This window comes from Ictidomys tridecemlineatus, chromosome 15 (assembly GCF_052094955.1).
Source record: "Ictidomys tridecemlineatus isolate mIctTri1 chromosome 15, mIctTri1.hap1, whole genome shotgun sequence".
Lineage (NCBI taxonomy): Eukaryota > Metazoa > Chordata > Mammalia > Rodentia > Sciuridae > Ictidomys > Ictidomys tridecemlineatus.
Window position 1 is genome coordinate 19,166,075 of NC_135491.1, and position 17,317 is coordinate 19,183,391.

At 53.4% G+C, this 17,317-nt stretch overlaps 1 protein-coding gene and 1 long non-coding RNA gene across 2 annotated transcripts; one reads left to right on the forward strand and one right to left on the reverse strand.

Annotated features, from left to right (window-relative positions):
- Nucleotides 1–3,451: 3,451 nt before the first annotated feature.
- On the reverse strand, nucleotides 3,452–7,335 carry LOC120888030 (uncharacterized). The gene is made up of 2 exons (XR_005731482.2): nucleotides 7,231–7,335; nucleotides 3,452–3,658 (listed from the first exon to the last, which is right to left on the reverse strand). It is a non-coding gene; the product is annotated as an uncharacterized LOC120888030 (long non-coding RNA).
- A 932-nt stretch (nucleotides 7,336–8,267) lies between these two features.
- Cebpa (CCAAT enhancer binding protein alpha) lies at nucleotides 8,268–10,891 on the forward strand. The gene has a single exon (XM_078032174.1). It carries the CDS (start codon nucleotides 8,403–8,405, stop codon nucleotides 9,468–9,470), a length of 1,068 nt encoding a protein of 355 aa, XP_077888300.1. The 5' UTR covers nucleotides 8,268–8,402; the 3' UTR covers nucleotides 9,471–10,891.
- Nucleotides 10,892–17,317: the final 6,426 nt, after the last annotated feature.

The following is a 17,317-nucleotide window of genomic DNA, read 5'->3' on the forward strand; positions in this document are numbered from 1 at the left end:
GCTATTCTGCAACTTCCTTTCTTTCAGTTAAGGAGTTATTCTGGATGTTGACACATTTGCAATCTTTTACAATCTGTTTTTTTTTTCTTTTTTGTGTGTGCTAGCCATCAGACCCAGGGGTGCTTTATACTGAGCTACATCCACAGATCTTTTTTATTTTTTATTTTGAGGCAGGGTCTTACTAAATTGTTTATAACCTCACTAAATTTGCTGAGGCTGACCGTGAATTTACAATCCTCTTGCCTCAGTCTCCCAAATTGCTGGGATTACAGGTGTGCAATGGTGTGCCCAGCTGCAATCTGGTTTTTCAACCTGTAAATTGATAACATATCACCTTAGGCCATGGTAGGACCTGGTAATGGCTCCCTTTGTGCAAAATAAAACCCAATTAATGTGCTTGAACAGATGTAGCTTTTGGAAATGTAGCAAACAGCCCACTATGTGCAGTTCATTTCTCTCCTACTTTGATGTGGGCATTTGGGGAATTTTATACAGAATATTGAGGGGCTTAGACTCAACTGATTTTAATCACAAGATGCACCTAAATATCTCTTATTTTGATTTTTCACAAAATTTGGCTTCTTATCTCGTTTAGGACTTTTTCCTTTTTTTCTTTTAGATGCACTTGAGGTACAAATCCTTGAAGTTGACAAGGAGAAGGAGCAGGGTCAGAATGGAGGGTGCATAGGAGTGGGAGTGGGCACAGAGCCAGGGCCTGCCAGTTTCACATGCCAGCGCAGCCCCAGCCCCTGCCTCCCACGGGAGCCTGCAGGGAGGCAGACCTCTTTGCTCAGGTGAGACTGATGTTCAGCTCCATCCAAGAACTAAGCCTGGCCCTGCCGTGCCCTATGGACAGAGAGTGCTCTGGGGCCCCGTTAAGGGGCACTTCAGGGCCCAACTCAGGGGGCTTCCATTTCCCAGGTCTTGCGTCCTGCCTGGACTTTCCCAGAGAAAGAGATCCTTTTTCCTCTCGACAAAGGCACTTTTTGCTGGGCCAAGCCCCTGGGGGCCCCATCTGCCTAAGGAGGGGGCCCTCTTTCAAGTTAGCCCAAAGGCTCTGTGAAGACTCTCCAAGCCCTGGCAAGTCTTGCCTGGAGCTGTTTGAGGAAGCTCTGGATTGGGTTTGCCCCTGGAAGCCTTGACCCAGGGGGTCGGGTCTTCTCCAACATCCTACAGGGCCACCCTCGAGCAGCCCTCCTGGGCTTGGGAACAAGCTGAGTCCTAGGAGGGGTGGCTGGATCACAGTTTTCTTCAATAGAATCCATTCTGTGTTCATTCAACAAATATTTGAGGCTCTACCCTCGGCCAAGGCCTGTTCTAGCTCTGGAAATATGCAGAACAGGACAGACAAGGTCCCTGCCTTTGTGAAGCTGGCATTCTGGTGGGGGAAGCCAGATAAGGAACAAGTAAAATAAGTAAACAAGGCCATTTTTTTTTTCCTGAGAGTGCTATGAGGAAAATAAAACTCACAGGGGCCCTCCGGAGCCAGGGGGAGGGGCGGCTGGTGTGCGGCACAGTACCTGAGAGGCGCTTTCTCTGAGAAGGCGACACTCAAATGACAGGAAGGAAGGAGCCATGCCAACCACTTCGGAGCGTGAGAAGGGCGAAGGGCAGCACCTGCTTGGCAAAAGGCATAGTGGGGAACCAGGGAGAGGGCGAGTTGGAGGAGAGATGAGGGCCAAGTTGTGCAGGGCCCTGAGGCCTGGTGAATCTACCTGGATTTCTTCCACATCCATGGGTGGTCAGATAGGTGGTGTGACCCAAGGGCACCGTTCAAAGAATACCAGGGATGCTCCATGGGAACAGTTGGGACACCAGTTAAGAGACTGTGGCAGTGGTCCAAGGGTGGTGGCTACCATCTCTCAATGGCAAGATGGAGAAGAGGGACGAATTGGGGATGCAGGTAGAAAGGTCTCTCCCACCGCCAGGTCCTTCAACAGAAGCAGGGACCTGGAGACACAGCAGGGGTAGCAGGATCACTGCTCTCCTGCTTGCACTGAGTGAGCGCAGGCTGACAACGGGGGCTGGGACTCCACCTGGGATGTGCCCAGTTTCAGGCATAAGAGCCCCACGTTAGAGGGCCTCATTCACACCCTCCTCTGGTGCTCCTTCCCTTGGAGTAAGAATTTCCTGTCCAAAAAGCTCCCGAGCATCTCCCTGGGTCTCTTCACTAGGTGTTGGCCTGCGCGCATCTCTAGGCCCAAAGGGAGGCAGGTGACAATTTTCAAGAGGTATGCGCAGCATTTGAGCACTGTGCTGAGCACCCACACCTGCCTGACCAAGGATCTAAGGACCCTCCTGGAGAGAAGTGGGACAGGGAACGAGAAAGGGTGGGGGTGGCTGGTTCTCCCTACATCATAATGTTCTGGAGTCAAATTCAAAATTTAAATCTGGTCTTCTAGGACATGCTGAAGATGTTATTTGTTAAGGCAGAACATATTTTATCTAACAGTTTCTTAGTTTGATTGGTAACTTTTAATATTCAAACAGATGGGATGGGGGCTGCCGTTTGTATTCTGGTCCTGGATCCTTCCAGAGGATGGCAGGGACCTGCCCACGTCAACTGCTTCTTTCCCAAATGCTTAGATGGGGAGCTCTGGGGCCCATCATCTACCCAAGGAGTTTTCCACCAAAATATAACAAAGAGCTTTCCCCAATGTGCTAAACAAAATTAACGAAAATGGATAAGAATGTTCTGAATTTTAACTTTTTTATATTTATTTTTTTTAGTTGTAGATAAACACAAGACCTTTTTCTTATTTTTATGTGGTGTTGAGCATCAGATCTGGTACCTCATACGTGCAAGGCAGGGGCTCCACCACTGAGCTACAACCTCAGCCCCTGAATTTAAACTTTTAATTTTCTTTTTCTAGGATCTTTGGTGCCTGCTGCTGCTTCTCTGATTGCAGGTGCAAGCAAATGAAATAGATAAATGGCAATCAAGGAAAGAGATCACATGTTATAGTAGAGGAATATTGAGAGAAAGCTGGAAACAACAGATTCTTATGAATTCGACAGTGAGGATTTTTTTAATAGACGCTCACATTTGTGATTTTAAATGATATCCATACAATACAGTTATGTTTCCTAACAGCTAAATGATTTCTAGCTCATGCTGATGAAATAATGATGCCTTAGAACATTCTGCAGAGAGTGCCATGATTTCTAGGTGAATGATGATGTTGAGAGCCCTGGTTTAATATACCTCCAGACATTTGATAACTGTTGCAATGAGTTCCTTAATATGCAAAGGCTCCGGGAAAAGTAGAACCTTAAAAGTGTGCTTCTGGAGGGTAAGAAAAATGCAACAAGCCCTTATTATCAAGCAAGCATCCACAGCATACTAAGAACTGGCCTCAGCATATACATTCTCCCTAATCCCTCTAGCAGCCCTACAATGAATTATTGTCCCCAATTTATAGAAAACAGAGACTCTGGGAAATTCAGCAACTTGTCCAAGCCCACCCAGCAAGTAACTGATGAGGTAGGGGTTTTAATGGGTCTGAAGAGTCCCCCACACCACTGGTCCTGCCAGTGAGATGTGTAACTTCATGGGAGACTGGCGGGGGGGTTCTCCAAGAGAAGAGAATCTGTTGATAAGAAACACTAGTCTTCTGACTGTTTGTCCATTGGGTTTGTGTGCTTTTCCTGTTGATACCTACAGCAAAAAAAATGCCTTAGTATAAAATTCATTTCAGAATGCATTTGTAATAAAAAGTAACTGGTATTTGGTTTGTTTGTTTGTTTTGTGCATGTGTGTGTTTTGATTTTTTTGTTTACTTTTTAAGAATGTCTTTAAAAGTATGTTATTGAATCACTGCAACTGCATTAGATGTACCCTGTTAAATACTCCTGGCTCCTAACCAGAGCTCAGCTGTGCCTGAAAATGGTGGTTCTGACCTTTTACCTTAATTGCTCCTGCTTTGGAGTGATGGATCTTACATCCACACCCCAGCTTTAGATAAAGTTAGAAAATTACATCAGAAGGATTAGTGCCATTTTTCCTCTTCAGAATTCAACTGATTTTCAAACTTACGTATAAAGGGGTTTTTTGTGCATCATACTAGGAAGGTTAAACCAAAGTAAAATAAAAAATTACTAGGGCTGCTGTTTGTTTTCCCAAAATGGTTAACTTTGCAAATGCCTCTAGAATCTGGCTTCATTCTGGAGAACTCAAAACTCAGAACCACTGTGCAAAGAGGATCCCCTTTCTCCTCTCCCCTGCTCCCCACCCAGCCTGTCCTACCTCTCCAGCAGAGAGCCTCCTTTTCTGACCTATAAGGAGCACAGGGTGCCCTTATTAATCTTCATTTCTGTTGCTGGCTGCCTCCTCTGTAAAGCCAGAATCAGAGCATGTCTCTTCTCTCCCTGGCCCCTACGTGACAGAAGCCAGGCCAGAGGTAGCTGGCAGCCTGTCAAAACTGGGGTCCCCATTGTACATCATCAGCTTCCTGCTCTGCACAGTGAGGCAAGCCAATTTGAGAGCCTTCCCTTGACTCTCTAGAGAGACCACTAAGTTACCAGATCTTAAAGATGGGCAGACAGGGGACTTACAAGGTTCTCTTGTTCCTAGGTTTGTCGCTACTGAGGGTAAAACAAGGAGCCTTTTCTCTCCCGGGAGATTCCCCTTCATTCCCATTTCTCACACTGACAGTTAACCAATGGCTGAGTCTCCCTTACTTCATGGGCACCTCCCTTGTCAAGAGGCTCCAACCCAGGCAGCTCACCCAGATTTCCCACCAACTCCTGCTTCAGGACTTGACAGCTCCAGGACACATATTCCACAGGTAACTCCTAACAGCCCCTCACCTCTGGGAATTTGTCCAGCCCACCCAGGGACCCACTACTTGCCCTCTAGACTACTTCCTCCTCATCCCAAGATACTCTGTTAAACTGCAAAGGAAAAGCAGGGGATGGCAGGTGGATCTTGGTAAGTGCCCCTGGGCCAAGTCCTTCCTCCAGAACCACAAAGCAGACAGGTGGTGACTTGCAGGTTAGTCCCGGTGACCTCCCAGGGGCTTAAGGAGGATATCATATATGTCAGGAGAGGTGACCCCAGCCAGTGCAGGCATTCAGTCCCGACATCTTGTTCAAATCCGTCCTGTCCTCTGACCCCACCGGGTGTGCCTGTGTCTCATTGACCAACCCCCACCTCCCCGACTCTTGTCGGAGTGTAGCCTCTCAGGAAAACCAAATGGGACAGAGAATCTCCCCTGCTACACACCAGAGGACAAATGCCTGTAAGGTAAGGCATTTTCCTTCACCTGAATGGCCTTGGCCATCAACCCAGCCCTGTCTGTGGATCCAGGCTTATCTGAGCCCCTCCCCGGCTTGCCCTATACTCCAGCCAGTCAGACATCAGGTCCTTTGTTACCAGAGCAGGCCGTGCACTCGAGCCTCTTCACCTTTGCACCTGCTGTTCCCTGCTCCTAGAAAGGCCCTTTTCCCCTTATCCTTCTGGCAAATTTCTGCTCATTTCTCAAGGTACAGCTCAAAGGTCCACTCCGGAAGGAAGCCCTCACCTCCTGTCTTAGTCTGCTCAGGCTGCCCCGACCAGATCCCACAGACTGGGTGGTATAAACAACAGACATTTGCTTTTCACAGCCCTGGAGGTTGGAAGTCTGAGAACATGGATGGGGTTCTGGTGAGGGCTCTCTTCCTGGCTTGCAGATGGCCACCTTCTCTGTGTGTGCTCCCATGGTCTTCCCCTTCTTATAAGCTCACCAATCGTATCTGACTGAATCTCATTTAACCTTAACTCCCTCCTAAAAGCCCTATATCCAAACACCATCATGTTGGGGATTAGGGCTTCAGTTTTTGAATTTTGAAGGGACACAATTCAGTCCACTGTACCTCTCCAAAGCCAGTGGCTTTGATCAGGGCAGGATGTCTCTTGACCACAGCACATCTATCCTTAATCCCCACCCACGTCTCTAAGGAATGGGATGAATTCGTGGGTAAGGCCCTGCCCCTGCTGTTTTGGTGCCAATGTCCCCTGTGAAGAGACCCTTTCTTCTCAGATGACTCTATGTATGACCTGTCTGTTTCCCTGCCTGTGTTGTGTACCCTCCGAGAGCAAGAGCCACTTCTCACTCATCTGGGAACTCAGTAACTTGCCAGGGCAGGCCTGGGCAGGTGAATTCTGGTTCCACTGTTGAAGTACCTGCAGCCCTTGGGCTAGGAGCCCCTCTTCCTGCCTCCCTCACCCCCACACACTCAGCAGACCCTTCCTTGTTGGAGAAGGCCTTATCCCTATGCTGCCCAATCTTTTGGTCCTAAGAGAATTCCCTCTCCCTTGCCCCCTGTGTCTCTCTATGCTAGGAAAGGGCCACTTTCTACAATGTCTTCTTTGTTCCTACACTGGGAAAAGACATTATTTTCAGCACTGTACGAAAACTGAAAACTGAAAATCCCTCTTGGCCTAATTTCCCTCTAGGTCTCCTTCCACAGGTGCATGGAATATTAATGGGTCCGCTTCTGGCCCAGAGAGAGCCCTCCTCAGCTTCTAGTAGGTTGTTTATTTAATATATCTGCTTTTTTGACTCCCTCAGTCCAAAAACATCAAACTAAAAATAACTTGTTTATGAGCTTTGGACCCAAAACGAAGCAGTTGGACCATTAATCACTGGAACTATATTGAATAGGAACTTGATTAAAGCATAGGATGCATTCCCCAGACAAAGCTGGTTCTGTGACCACAGTGTTAGCTCAGGCCTCCCCAGCCTCTTTTTTTTTTTTTTTTTTTTTTTTAAGCTGCGCCTCCGGGCGGGTCGCTGCGCCTTGACAGGCCTACGAAGGCCGCTGTGCGAGGGTCTTGACTCGCTCAGCAGCCGGGGGACTCTCCGAAAGGCGCACCTCCAAGGAGCACCCGCGGGATGACAGGAAGCGAGCATCGGGCATGGTGCCTTAGCTCAAGATGCCGCAAGGAGCTAAACAGGACAGAGGCAAAAGAGACTTGCCTGCTAGCGACACCCCATCCGTCCCCCCCCACACACTCCACCCCCGCCGCCACGATCGGTGTAGAGAAGGCGCGGGACGCCACGTGGCTGGGGAGACTGCCTACCAACTCCTTCTACCCGCAGCTAGGAGCGCGGAGATGGACGGTGCCCGAGGGGGCCACGACGACCCTCAGGATTCTAGGGTGCGAAACACGCGGCAGAGTCCCCAGAGGGTGCTCTGACTCCGTGGCCCTGACTCCCTCCACACCCCAGCCCCGTCGTTGGCGCCCACCTGAATGGGAACAGGGAAAGAAAGCGTGGCTTCGGGCCTCGAAGACTGCGGGCCTCGGGGTTCCAGTCCAGGAGTCAAGTTCGCCTCTCAGTGCACCACGACACCCCCACCCACCCACCCGCACCCACCACTGCCACCGCGCCCCTGCGCTCGCCCGGTGTGTGCTGCTCGGGCAGCCCTGGGGACCCACCCGCCTGCCCCAAAGTCAAAAACTGTCGGCTCGGCACCGGGTACTAGCACTTGCCTAGTGCGCCAAGCAGCCCTCACTCTCCAGACTGAAGAAGTAATTAAAAAGAAAGTTTTCCAGCCGGGGCGGATCAACCGGCCGGGTTCTACTGGATCCCGGGCCGCGGACGCCTTCGCTCCTGCCGGGTCCTAGCGCCCTGCGCTGCTGAGCCCGTGGGACTCCAGAATACTCCCGAGAGGAGAGCTGGGGAAAAGTGCTTCTGCCTAGGATCAGCGGGAGCTGCCTGAGGATCGGAGGTGGAAGACCCAGAGTCTGCGCGCCTCGGGCCCCTTCACACTGCAGTGCGCGCTGGTTTTTGTGAAGCTGTCCCCATCCGCCCCCCGCGCCGCCGCTCTAAGCAACAGGCTTCCCGAAACCCGGGTCCCGACAGGCCTGGTCCCAAGGTGTAAGGCGAGTCCGTGCCCTGGTAGCTCAAGACCAAGGTTCGCCTCCACCAACCCCCTGCGTGGCCTCTGGATGCTCCGGGGCTCCTGGGCCGTTGACTGGAAGTGGGTGCTTTGGGGAAGCTAAAAAACGGGCGCAGCCACCGACCACGTGTGCGTGGGGGCTACTGCCCCGCCGGGGGAGGGGCACCCTGCGGCGCGGGGGTTCGACTTGCGGCGTAAGAAGTAGTGGGCGTTGCGCCACAGTCCTCTGGATTAGCTCCGCGCTGCGGCCCCACTCACCCCCCTCCTCCCAATAGGCGGGCGCTAAGACCCAGCAGGCGCCACTTCGCCTTCGCCCGTGGTCAGAGACCAGCTTGGACACCAGGGGGCGACGGCTGACCCCGTATAAAAGCGGGGCCCGCGCGGGCCTGGCCATTCGCGACCCGGAGCTGCGCGGGCGCGAGCCAGTAGGGGCTCCGGGTGGGCGGTGGCAGCAGCGGCGCTCCGCGCAGGCTGGAGGCCACCGAGGCTCGCCATGCCGGGAGAACTCTAGCTCCCCCATGGAGTCGGCCGACTTCTACGAGGCGGAGCCGCGGCCCCCGATGAGCAGCCACCTCCAGAGCCCCCCGCACGCGCCCAGCAGCGCCGCCTTCGGCTTTCCCCGGGGCGCGGGCCCTGCGCAGCCCCCTGCCCCACCTGCCGCCCCGGAGCCGCTGGGCGGCATCTGCGAACACGAGACGTCCATCGACATCAGCGCCTACATCGACCCGGCCGCCTTCAACGACGAGTTTCTGGCCGACCTGTTTCAGCACAGCCGGCAGCAGGAGAAGGCCAAGGCGGCCGCGGCCCCCGCGAGCGGCAGCGGCGAATTTGACTACCCCGGCGCCCCGGTGGGTCCCGGAGGCGCCGTCATGTCCGGGGGTGCGCACGGCCCCCCTCCCGGCTACGGCTGCGCGGCGGCCGGCTACCTGGACGGCAGGCTGGAGCCCCTGTACGAGCGCGTCGGGGCGCCGGCGCTGCGGCCCCTGGTGATCAAGCAGGAGCCCCGCGAGGAGGACGAGGCGAAGCAGCTGGCGCTGGCCGGCCTCTTCCCCTACCAGCCGCCGCCACCGCCGCCGCCGCCACACCCGCACCCGCCGCCTGCGCACCTGGCCGCCCCGCACCTGCAGTTCCAGATCGCGCACTGCGGCCAGACCACCATGCACCTGCAGCCTGGCCACCCCACGCCGCCGCCCACGCCCGTGCCCAGCCCGCACCCAGCGCCAGCGCTCGGCGCCGCTGGCCTCCAGGGCCCGGGCGGCGCGCTCAAGGGGCTGCCAGCTGCGCACCCTGATCTCCGCGCGGGCGGCGGCAGCGGCGGCGCTGGCAAGGCCAAGAAGTCGGTGGACAAGAACAGCAACGAGTACCGGGTGCGGCGGGAGCGCAACAACATCGCGGTGCGCAAGAGCCGCGACAAGGCTAAGCAGCGCAACGTGGAGACGCAGCAGAAAGTGCTGGAGCTGACCAGTGACAATGACCGCCTGCGCAAGCGGGTGGAACAGCTGAGCCGCGAACTGGACACGCTGCGGGGCATCTTCCGCCAGCTGCCAGAGAGCTCTTTGGTCAAGGCCATGGGCAACTGCGCGTGAGGCGCGCGGCTGCGGGACCGCCCTGGGCCGGCCCCTGGCGGGGACCTGAGGAGTGGTTTCGGATCGCCGGATCTCAAGGCTTCCCGGGGCCGTGCAAGCCAGGACTAGGAGATTCCGGTGCCGACTGAAAGCCTGGCCTGTTCCGCGTGTCCCCTCCCTTCCTCAGAGCCGGACTCGGTGCGTCTAAGATGAGGGAGTCAGGCAGTGGCTTTTCCCTGAGACGGGGGAGAATTCTCCGTGGGGCTGACCGGGGAGCCCAGCAACTCTAGTATTAAGGAATAACATTGTGCCTTGGAAATGCAAGCTAGCTCCGATTCCTACCGAGTAGGGGGAGCGAATATGTGCCTTGACATTTTATTTGAAGGGTTCCTGCCTCTTCGGAGGCTGCAGCAGGCTCCCACGAGAGAAGGAAGGGTGCAGGCCACGGCAGGAGGAAGGTTCAGGAAGCTGAGATGCAGACAAGCCAGCCCCAGCCTCTCCTCTGTGCCTGTCCTTAGAGGGGAGGAACTTAAGAAGTTGGGGCTTTGAACCCCGGGTTGTTCCCCTCCTTCTACAATGAGGTAGAGGGTCCCTAATTCCTTGCCTCTTCCACCTCCACCCCAGCAGGCCTATGACAGGCCGGGCTTCCTGAGTTAGCACTCACTGAGATGGGGTTCACCAGGTGACTAGTAAGAGTCCCCTACCCCCATTCAGACCATAAAGCTAAGTAGTGGGTTAGCTATAAAGGACATGTGTTCAAGGGACCGGTGGCCTGGTGGAAGAGGGGAACCTAGAGATTTGGTCTTGGGGTGGGGGGTGAAGGGACACTGGGACCATCGGCCTTGTCTGTACTGTATGTCGCCAGCATTGCCATAAGAACATGAAGCACAATCAGTCCATCCCAGAGGGACCGGAGTTATGACAAGCCTCCCAAATATTTTGCTTTATCAGCCGATATCAACTTTTGTATCTGGCCTCTGTGTCCCAGCGGTGCCTTGTGCAATGTGAATGTGCTCGTCTATGTTAAACCACCATTTTATTTGGTTTTTGTTTTGTTTTGGTTTTGCTCAGATACTTGCCAAAATGAGACTCTTTGTCAGCAGCTGGGGGAAGGGTCTGAGGCTCTCTTTCCTTTTGGCTTTGGGGTTGCTTTTGCTCCCGGGGGGACCATGGAGGTGAGGTGGGCCTCCCTTTTCCCCTTGGCTTTCCCTCGCCCTAGTTGTGGGCCTCAGCTCCCTCTGGATGGGGCTGCCGGTGGGCTTATCCCCTCCGAGGCCCTGGCTGGTGGTCTGGAGGGAAGGCCACCTCCAACCAACACGTACATATCTCTGGGGTTGGGAGCAGGGAAGGACTGCTTGGTTCTCTTCTTTTGGGGAGAACATAAGAGTTTCATGCTAGATGTTTTATGTATTATATCTATAATATAAACATATCAAAGTAAATTTTGGTGTCTTTTTAAAAACAGAAACAAGCTACTTCTGAGGTTTTTTTGTGGGCAGGTCACATTTGCAGATCATCATCGCATTTGCTGTGGCTGAGATCCTGAGGAATTAGCATCTCCTGAGCCCCTCTTTAACTTAAAGGGTGACTTACTTCCCCCCAAGCAAGACACATAGATAACAGGAAGAGGACAAGGCTCCAAGCTGAAAATGCCCAGAACTTGAAGAGAAAGTGGAAGGGTCATGGGGCTGAGGCTTTGGTGTGGCCTCTCATTTGCCCCAGGAGAAGAGGGACACCAGAGAAGGAGCCCTCTGCCTAAAAGATGGGCCTACCCAGCAGCTCCAGGCTCAAGGGACCCTTTGGTCATACTCACTTCCAAATCACTCACTTCCAACTCTGGTGCACCTTGGCTCATACCTGCCTCCACTCCAGCATTCCAGTGGGACCCTGGGTGGGCAGGAAGAGGCCCAGAGTGGTAGGACCCTCTACCCCTGCCCGCTTTTCCTGGGCCACATGGCTGCGACCTACCCCAATCATGCCCAGAAGGACTGCCTGAAGGCCAAGCCCCCCTCCACCAGTTCTCCATATCTACCTTGCCCGAGTGCACCCAGGAAGGGGCCCCAGCTGGCCTATGGCGGGAGTATGGCCCATCCTCTCATAATACCTGTCCAGGAGCTGACCCCAGCATCTGTCAGCTCTGCTGTTCCCAACCTGTCTCAAGCACGAGGCTGGGACCTGATGTACCACCACCCACATACACACACACATACACACACACACACACACACACACACACACTGTGATGACTGACCCATGAGCACAGGTGCCGCAGCATCCCCTTAGCAGCAGTGATAGCCAACCTAGGGAGGGCAGACCTCACCCCCACCTTAGTTCAGGAGGCAGGTCCCACCACCACTCTCAGATTCCATTCTCTCAGCGGGTCAAAGGTAAAACACTTTTACCTCTTTCCGCCACAAGAGTGCTCACCGAGCAGCTTCCAGGATATGCCAATGTGGTCCAGAGCATTTTTGAGAAATTATGTATTCTTTTAGCTCCTGAAGGCTTTAGCTTTACCTGCCTATGTGGTTAGCTTGTCCGCCTCCCCTCCACCCTGTCCTGTGCCTTGCTGCCTCCTCACCCATGGCCACCCTTGGCAGAGGAAAGGCCACAAGCCCAGTGAGGAGGCGGCAGCCTGCCCCGCCACCCTGGGAACCAAGGAGGCAGAGCCCCACCGCCTGCCTAGAGGCTGGGGCAGGCCTCAGCTTGCTAGGCCCAGCAAACCCTCTCTGAGTTCAGTGCTGATTCCAGTTTTTCTTGTTTGGAGGGGCTGATCCTTAGCTTCCCTCTTTGCCCCCCAGAGTAGGTCCCAGGATGCGTGGGGGAGGGGTGACCCTCCTGCCCTCCCTTCTCCCTCTGCCTCCTGCTGGGCCATCCCTGCAGGGGCTTCCAAAGCTATCCTCGTGGAAGGGTGCCCCTCCTGGGCACACTCTGAGGTCCAGGGTGAGCTGTGTTGGGGACAACACGAATTCAATCACACCAGGCCCCAGGAAAAGGAATGGGGAAGGTGAGGTCCCCACTATGACCCAAAGTAGACTGTGTGGCCTGCTAGGGGGTGCAGAGCCCTTGGGACAGAGGGGGGTTAACCTGCCAAGTGTGTTCTGTGCCCAATCAGAGTTCACCCCAAGGGTCAGCCACTTCTGGACATCCACTGCTTCCTGCAGGGTTCCCCTCCTGACTTTCACCTTTATGAAGAACCACTCCAAAAGCCCTGGCATTGAATGCACTCCAAGTATTTACTGGATGCCTACTGTATACCAGGGCCTGTGCTAAAGATCAGGGCACTCACTAGGAACAAGCAGGCTCTGCTCCTGCCCTTGGAGAACCCACAGTCTCTAAGCCTCAAGCTATGGTGTCAAGGTGACAAGCGCAATAGGGGGATAGGTCCATCAGGGAAGGCTCCCTGGAGGCTGCAGCTTTGACCCAGCACTTGGTGACGGCAGACCCACCTGGAGCCCGTCCCAAGATCCCTGAATGCTTCTGCCTTGCACAGATCTCCCCATGACAGATAGTGCCTGACTGCAGGGACCTCTCTACTTCTCCCAGCTACTCTTGATCCCTGTGTCCCCTGACAACACAGTTCAGGAGAGACAGCCTCCAGGAAAGGAACAAGGGTACAAGGGGGAGAGAAAGAGGCCACTCCTTTGCCACCAGATGCTTCCTGATGGTTTAGTGCTGTCACGATGTCACCCTTATCTCTTGGATCTCCTGGGAATCTGTGAGCACAGGGTTTGGCCCCAACACCTGCGGATGATGAGCCATTGGGACTGGTGAGGAGTGTCTGCCCCTCCCAGGTCTCCCGCCCCCTCCTTCCCAGGCAGGAACCTGCCAGGCCTCCTCCAAGAGCTGTTGATTTCACAAGAGGGGAGGGGGGCCCCTCACGGTGAAGGTCAAGGGGGAGCAGAAGTCCTGACTTAGCTTAGCAAAGAGGCCTCTCCTTCCGGGGCATCCACAGGCCTTTGGCAGACCTGGGGCAGAGTCCTTGCTGGATAGACTCTCAACTGTTCCTTTTCTATGCTGATGGGTAGAGAAAGCCCCTTTTTCTCTTCAAATAAAACTGAGCCACCAGCACCTTGAAAAAAAAGATATATTCTTTTTTTTCTTCCTCCTCCTCCTCCTCCTCCTCTTCCTCCTCCTCCTCCTTCTTCTTTTTATACAGTGCTGAGGATTGAACCCAGGGCCTCAAGCTCTGTTTCACTGAGTTATACCCCCAGCCTGAAAGATCTTTCTAGATAATGTGAAAGACGCCTGCTCTCATCTCACTCAACATCCCCACCTCCCCCTCCCCTTCCCCACCCATACCCCTCTGTGTGGATGGAGCATTTGACGTAAACTGAGACATAGGAAAGATACCAATTCACTATCAAAGCATCCTAGCCCCATCCCAGAGCAATTAAAAAGCCAGATGGAATCTCTGGGAAAACGGCATTAATAACACGAACAATCTGTGCAGGCCGGCAGGAACCCAGGAGCCTCAGGCAGGGGTGGGACTTTGTGGGGGGGAAGGCTGGGGTGCCGGAGTGTGAGCTTGCAGCAACATCTCAGCCATGTGGTGGCCAGCCAGGGATGGGGCCATCAAAAGGGTATGCTAGGTCTGGCTACAGCTGGGCTGTCCCCTCCGGCCCTTGCCAGGCCCACGGTGCACCCGGGATCTTGGTGGCTGCAGACAGAGCCAGACAAATGTGGAACCCATTACTCAGACAGCCATGGCCCCGGCCAGCCCTGCTCTGGCGCTCCAGAGCTTTGCTTCTCTTCACTTTTATTTTTATTTATTATTTTTCTAGCTTTCTGGCCCCACCTACTAAGAACAGGCCTCCCTGGGGGTATGGCTTCCAAAGACTCCTTTTCTCTTCATTTGCCATGCCTGCATCCACTAACTGTGCCTCACAATAGCAAACGATGGTGCTGGAGGACCCCACTGGGGCCTGAGCCCCAGGAGCTCCCCTTGTAATGCAAAGCGGCAGGAACTCCAGGCAAGACCAACTGAACCCTTAGAAGCAGGCACGGTGGGAACAAACAGGCTGGGGGAACAGGACACAGGGGTCCACATCACCTGATTGCCTTGAGGGCCCAGAAAGGGATGGGCAAGGACCTCAGGACCACTGTGAAGTTCTGAACCATGGCTAGGCAGAGCTAGACTCTTCTATAGTAGTCCCGTTTTTTGAAGCATGGGCTGCAGGCCCATCTGAGATGAACTTGAAGATGGGATTTTCTTACACTTACAGGTTAAGATGGGAATGTCCTTGTCTAAGAAATAGCCTCTGTGATCCTCAGTTAGAGGTCCATTTTCTGACCTTCATCCTTACTGCCTGCTATTCCTCATCCTCCCAGGAAACCGTCCTCCCCAAGATCACCACTAGCTCCTAGAGCTCCTCTGGGGTCCTTCCTGCTTTCTTGGCTTCCCGCTGAACTTGGCTCCAACAGACATCCCACGTCTGGCCCAGGGCAGGTCTTTGACACATGTGTTTGAAAGCAAAGATCTCTGCTCTAGCTCATCTCTCTCCTTCACAAAACATCCTTGTCCTTGCCTTTCCATTCAAAGGCCTGCTGGCTATAAGGCCCACCAAACAGGGGCCTGAGGGACCAGGTCCCACCATTATTAGAAGGAACATAAGTACTCGAATTAACCTCCACCCTCGTGGGCCCCTCTAGATGAGTCCTTACTTCTACAAAGTTGCTTCTTGGTTTTTTAATTTTTAGTTGTAGATGGACACAATACCTACCTTTATTTTATTTATTTTTATGTGATGCTGAGGATCAAACCCAGTGCTTCACACCTGCTAGGCAAGCACTCCGCCACTGAGCTACAGCGACAGCCCCCAAAGTTGCTTTTAAAGTGTAAGGAGGCCACCTGATAAAGGTGACCCATCCCAGTCCTAGATGATCCTCAGTGTCTTCCTGCTGTTTGTTTATCACCAGAATCACAGGCCTAGCCAGGATCCTGTGGGATGGTCATGCGCTACAGGAACCCTGGACAGGGAGAAGGTGGGATTTCTCGAGGAAGGCACAGAGGACTGAGTGTATAGCTCAGTGATGAAGTGCTTGGTTAGTGCTTGGAGGCTTTGAGTTCCATCCCCAGCATCAGATGGTGAGCGAGGAGGAGAAGGGAAGGATGGGGGAGGAGAGAGAGGTCACACAGTGTGACTCAAAGCTGTCAGAGCTGCACACAGGCATGGGGGCAGCCAGAATCACATTTCTAATACAAAAGGTGTTTCAGGCCTTCTTGTCTACCCCCTGACTCTATTCTAGGATGACTGGCAAAGTCCTTATGGGGGAATAATGGCCTGAGGGTGGGAGGACGAGTGTCCAAATGTGGTGGCCAGAACCAGAGCGTGCGTCACCCAGTGACCCAGACAGAGTCTGAAGGGAACCATCACAGCCTGTCCCAAGTCCTCTAGAACCCAAAGATGTGTCTGCTCCTTGACAAGTGGCAACTCAACCTTTCACCTGAAATTAAGCCTCTTTTCCCTAGACAACCCCTGTCCCTTCCTGGTCTCAGCCATGGAGACCTCAGGGAGTCCCCCCCTGCTCCCTGCTGTCTTCTCTGAAGCCAACCAGACCACCCTCCCCAGCACCCCCAAGACCACCATGCCCTCTTTCTGATGAGGAAATGCAGCTGATTTATGGTGGTGTTTCCTGCGCACGCGTTGGGCAATGGACTCGCTCCACATGGTGGCACAGCCCCGGGTCCAGAGAACAGGGGGCCAAGGTGCGGCAGGGATGGGGTGCCTGCTCCACAGGGAGCTGTGGTGGTGACCTTCAACATCAGGTTAGGACCCGTCTGAAGTGGCCTCCTTGAGTGATTTACAATTTGCAAACACGTTTTATTTGATTCCTGAGTTTTGCTAGAGCAATTACAGTGACTAAGCATGACAAATCACTCCCAACACAGTGTCTGCTCACTGTTAGGAAATGTGTTCGCTTCACTATTTTGCCTGGTGCGGCAACATTTTAAAAATAGACTCATTCACTGTACTTGAAGGCAATTTGTTCCAAATTTTCCCACTAATTTGATTTTAATCTGATATTTAAAATTCATGTGACCACATTCCCACTGATTTATAAGGAATAAGCTCTACCTGGCAGCAGTTTAATTGGCCTTTGCCCAGGAGGCCACAGGACAAAGGATTTATCCCAGAACAATTTTAAGCCACTGAAGTTTCTAGTGCTTTAAATATAGTCTAATTTAGCATTGCAAGTGCCACTTGCCTGGGGGCACTATATTGAGTGTCCTGCTGAAGGCTGCTATGGTTCTGCAGGGCTCTGGCACATAGTAGGCTTTCTGTCTTGCACTGAGCAGATGAATCAAGCCCAGATGCCCTGACTGGATGCACACTGATATGTGTTCTGAATTGGGCTCTGGAGGGAAGCAATTTGTAGACATTTCCTATTCCTCCCGTCCCGTCAGGGGGATGACCCATAGAAATGGACCTTGCTGCTCCAGCATCAGATTGAATTCCTGGCTTCACTTCTTGCTAACTGGGTGGTTCTCACCAAGTCTCCGAATTCCCGGGAGCTTCAGCTTCCTTTTATGCAAAATGTATGCAAAACGAGGACCAAGTCACTGGCACCCAGTTGAGTGAGAAAGGTAAACAGGAAAAGCTTGTGAGACACTTGTGTTGGGCAGAAGGCAGGGTGGCAGGGATAGGGTGTAACTCCGTCCCTGAAAAACGCCAGAGGAAGGACCCCGTCATCTGAATCACTTAAAGCAAAATCATTTTCCCAGATACCCAAGGAACTGCAGCATTATATAGATTTTGCTTTTCCTCCATAAAGGATGTCTTTTGTTTGCTTAGAAAGAACTTCATGAACTTCTCCTGGGGTGCAGAGCCCTCTTGCCGCTGACCTGGAAGGCTTAGAGGTCAAAACTT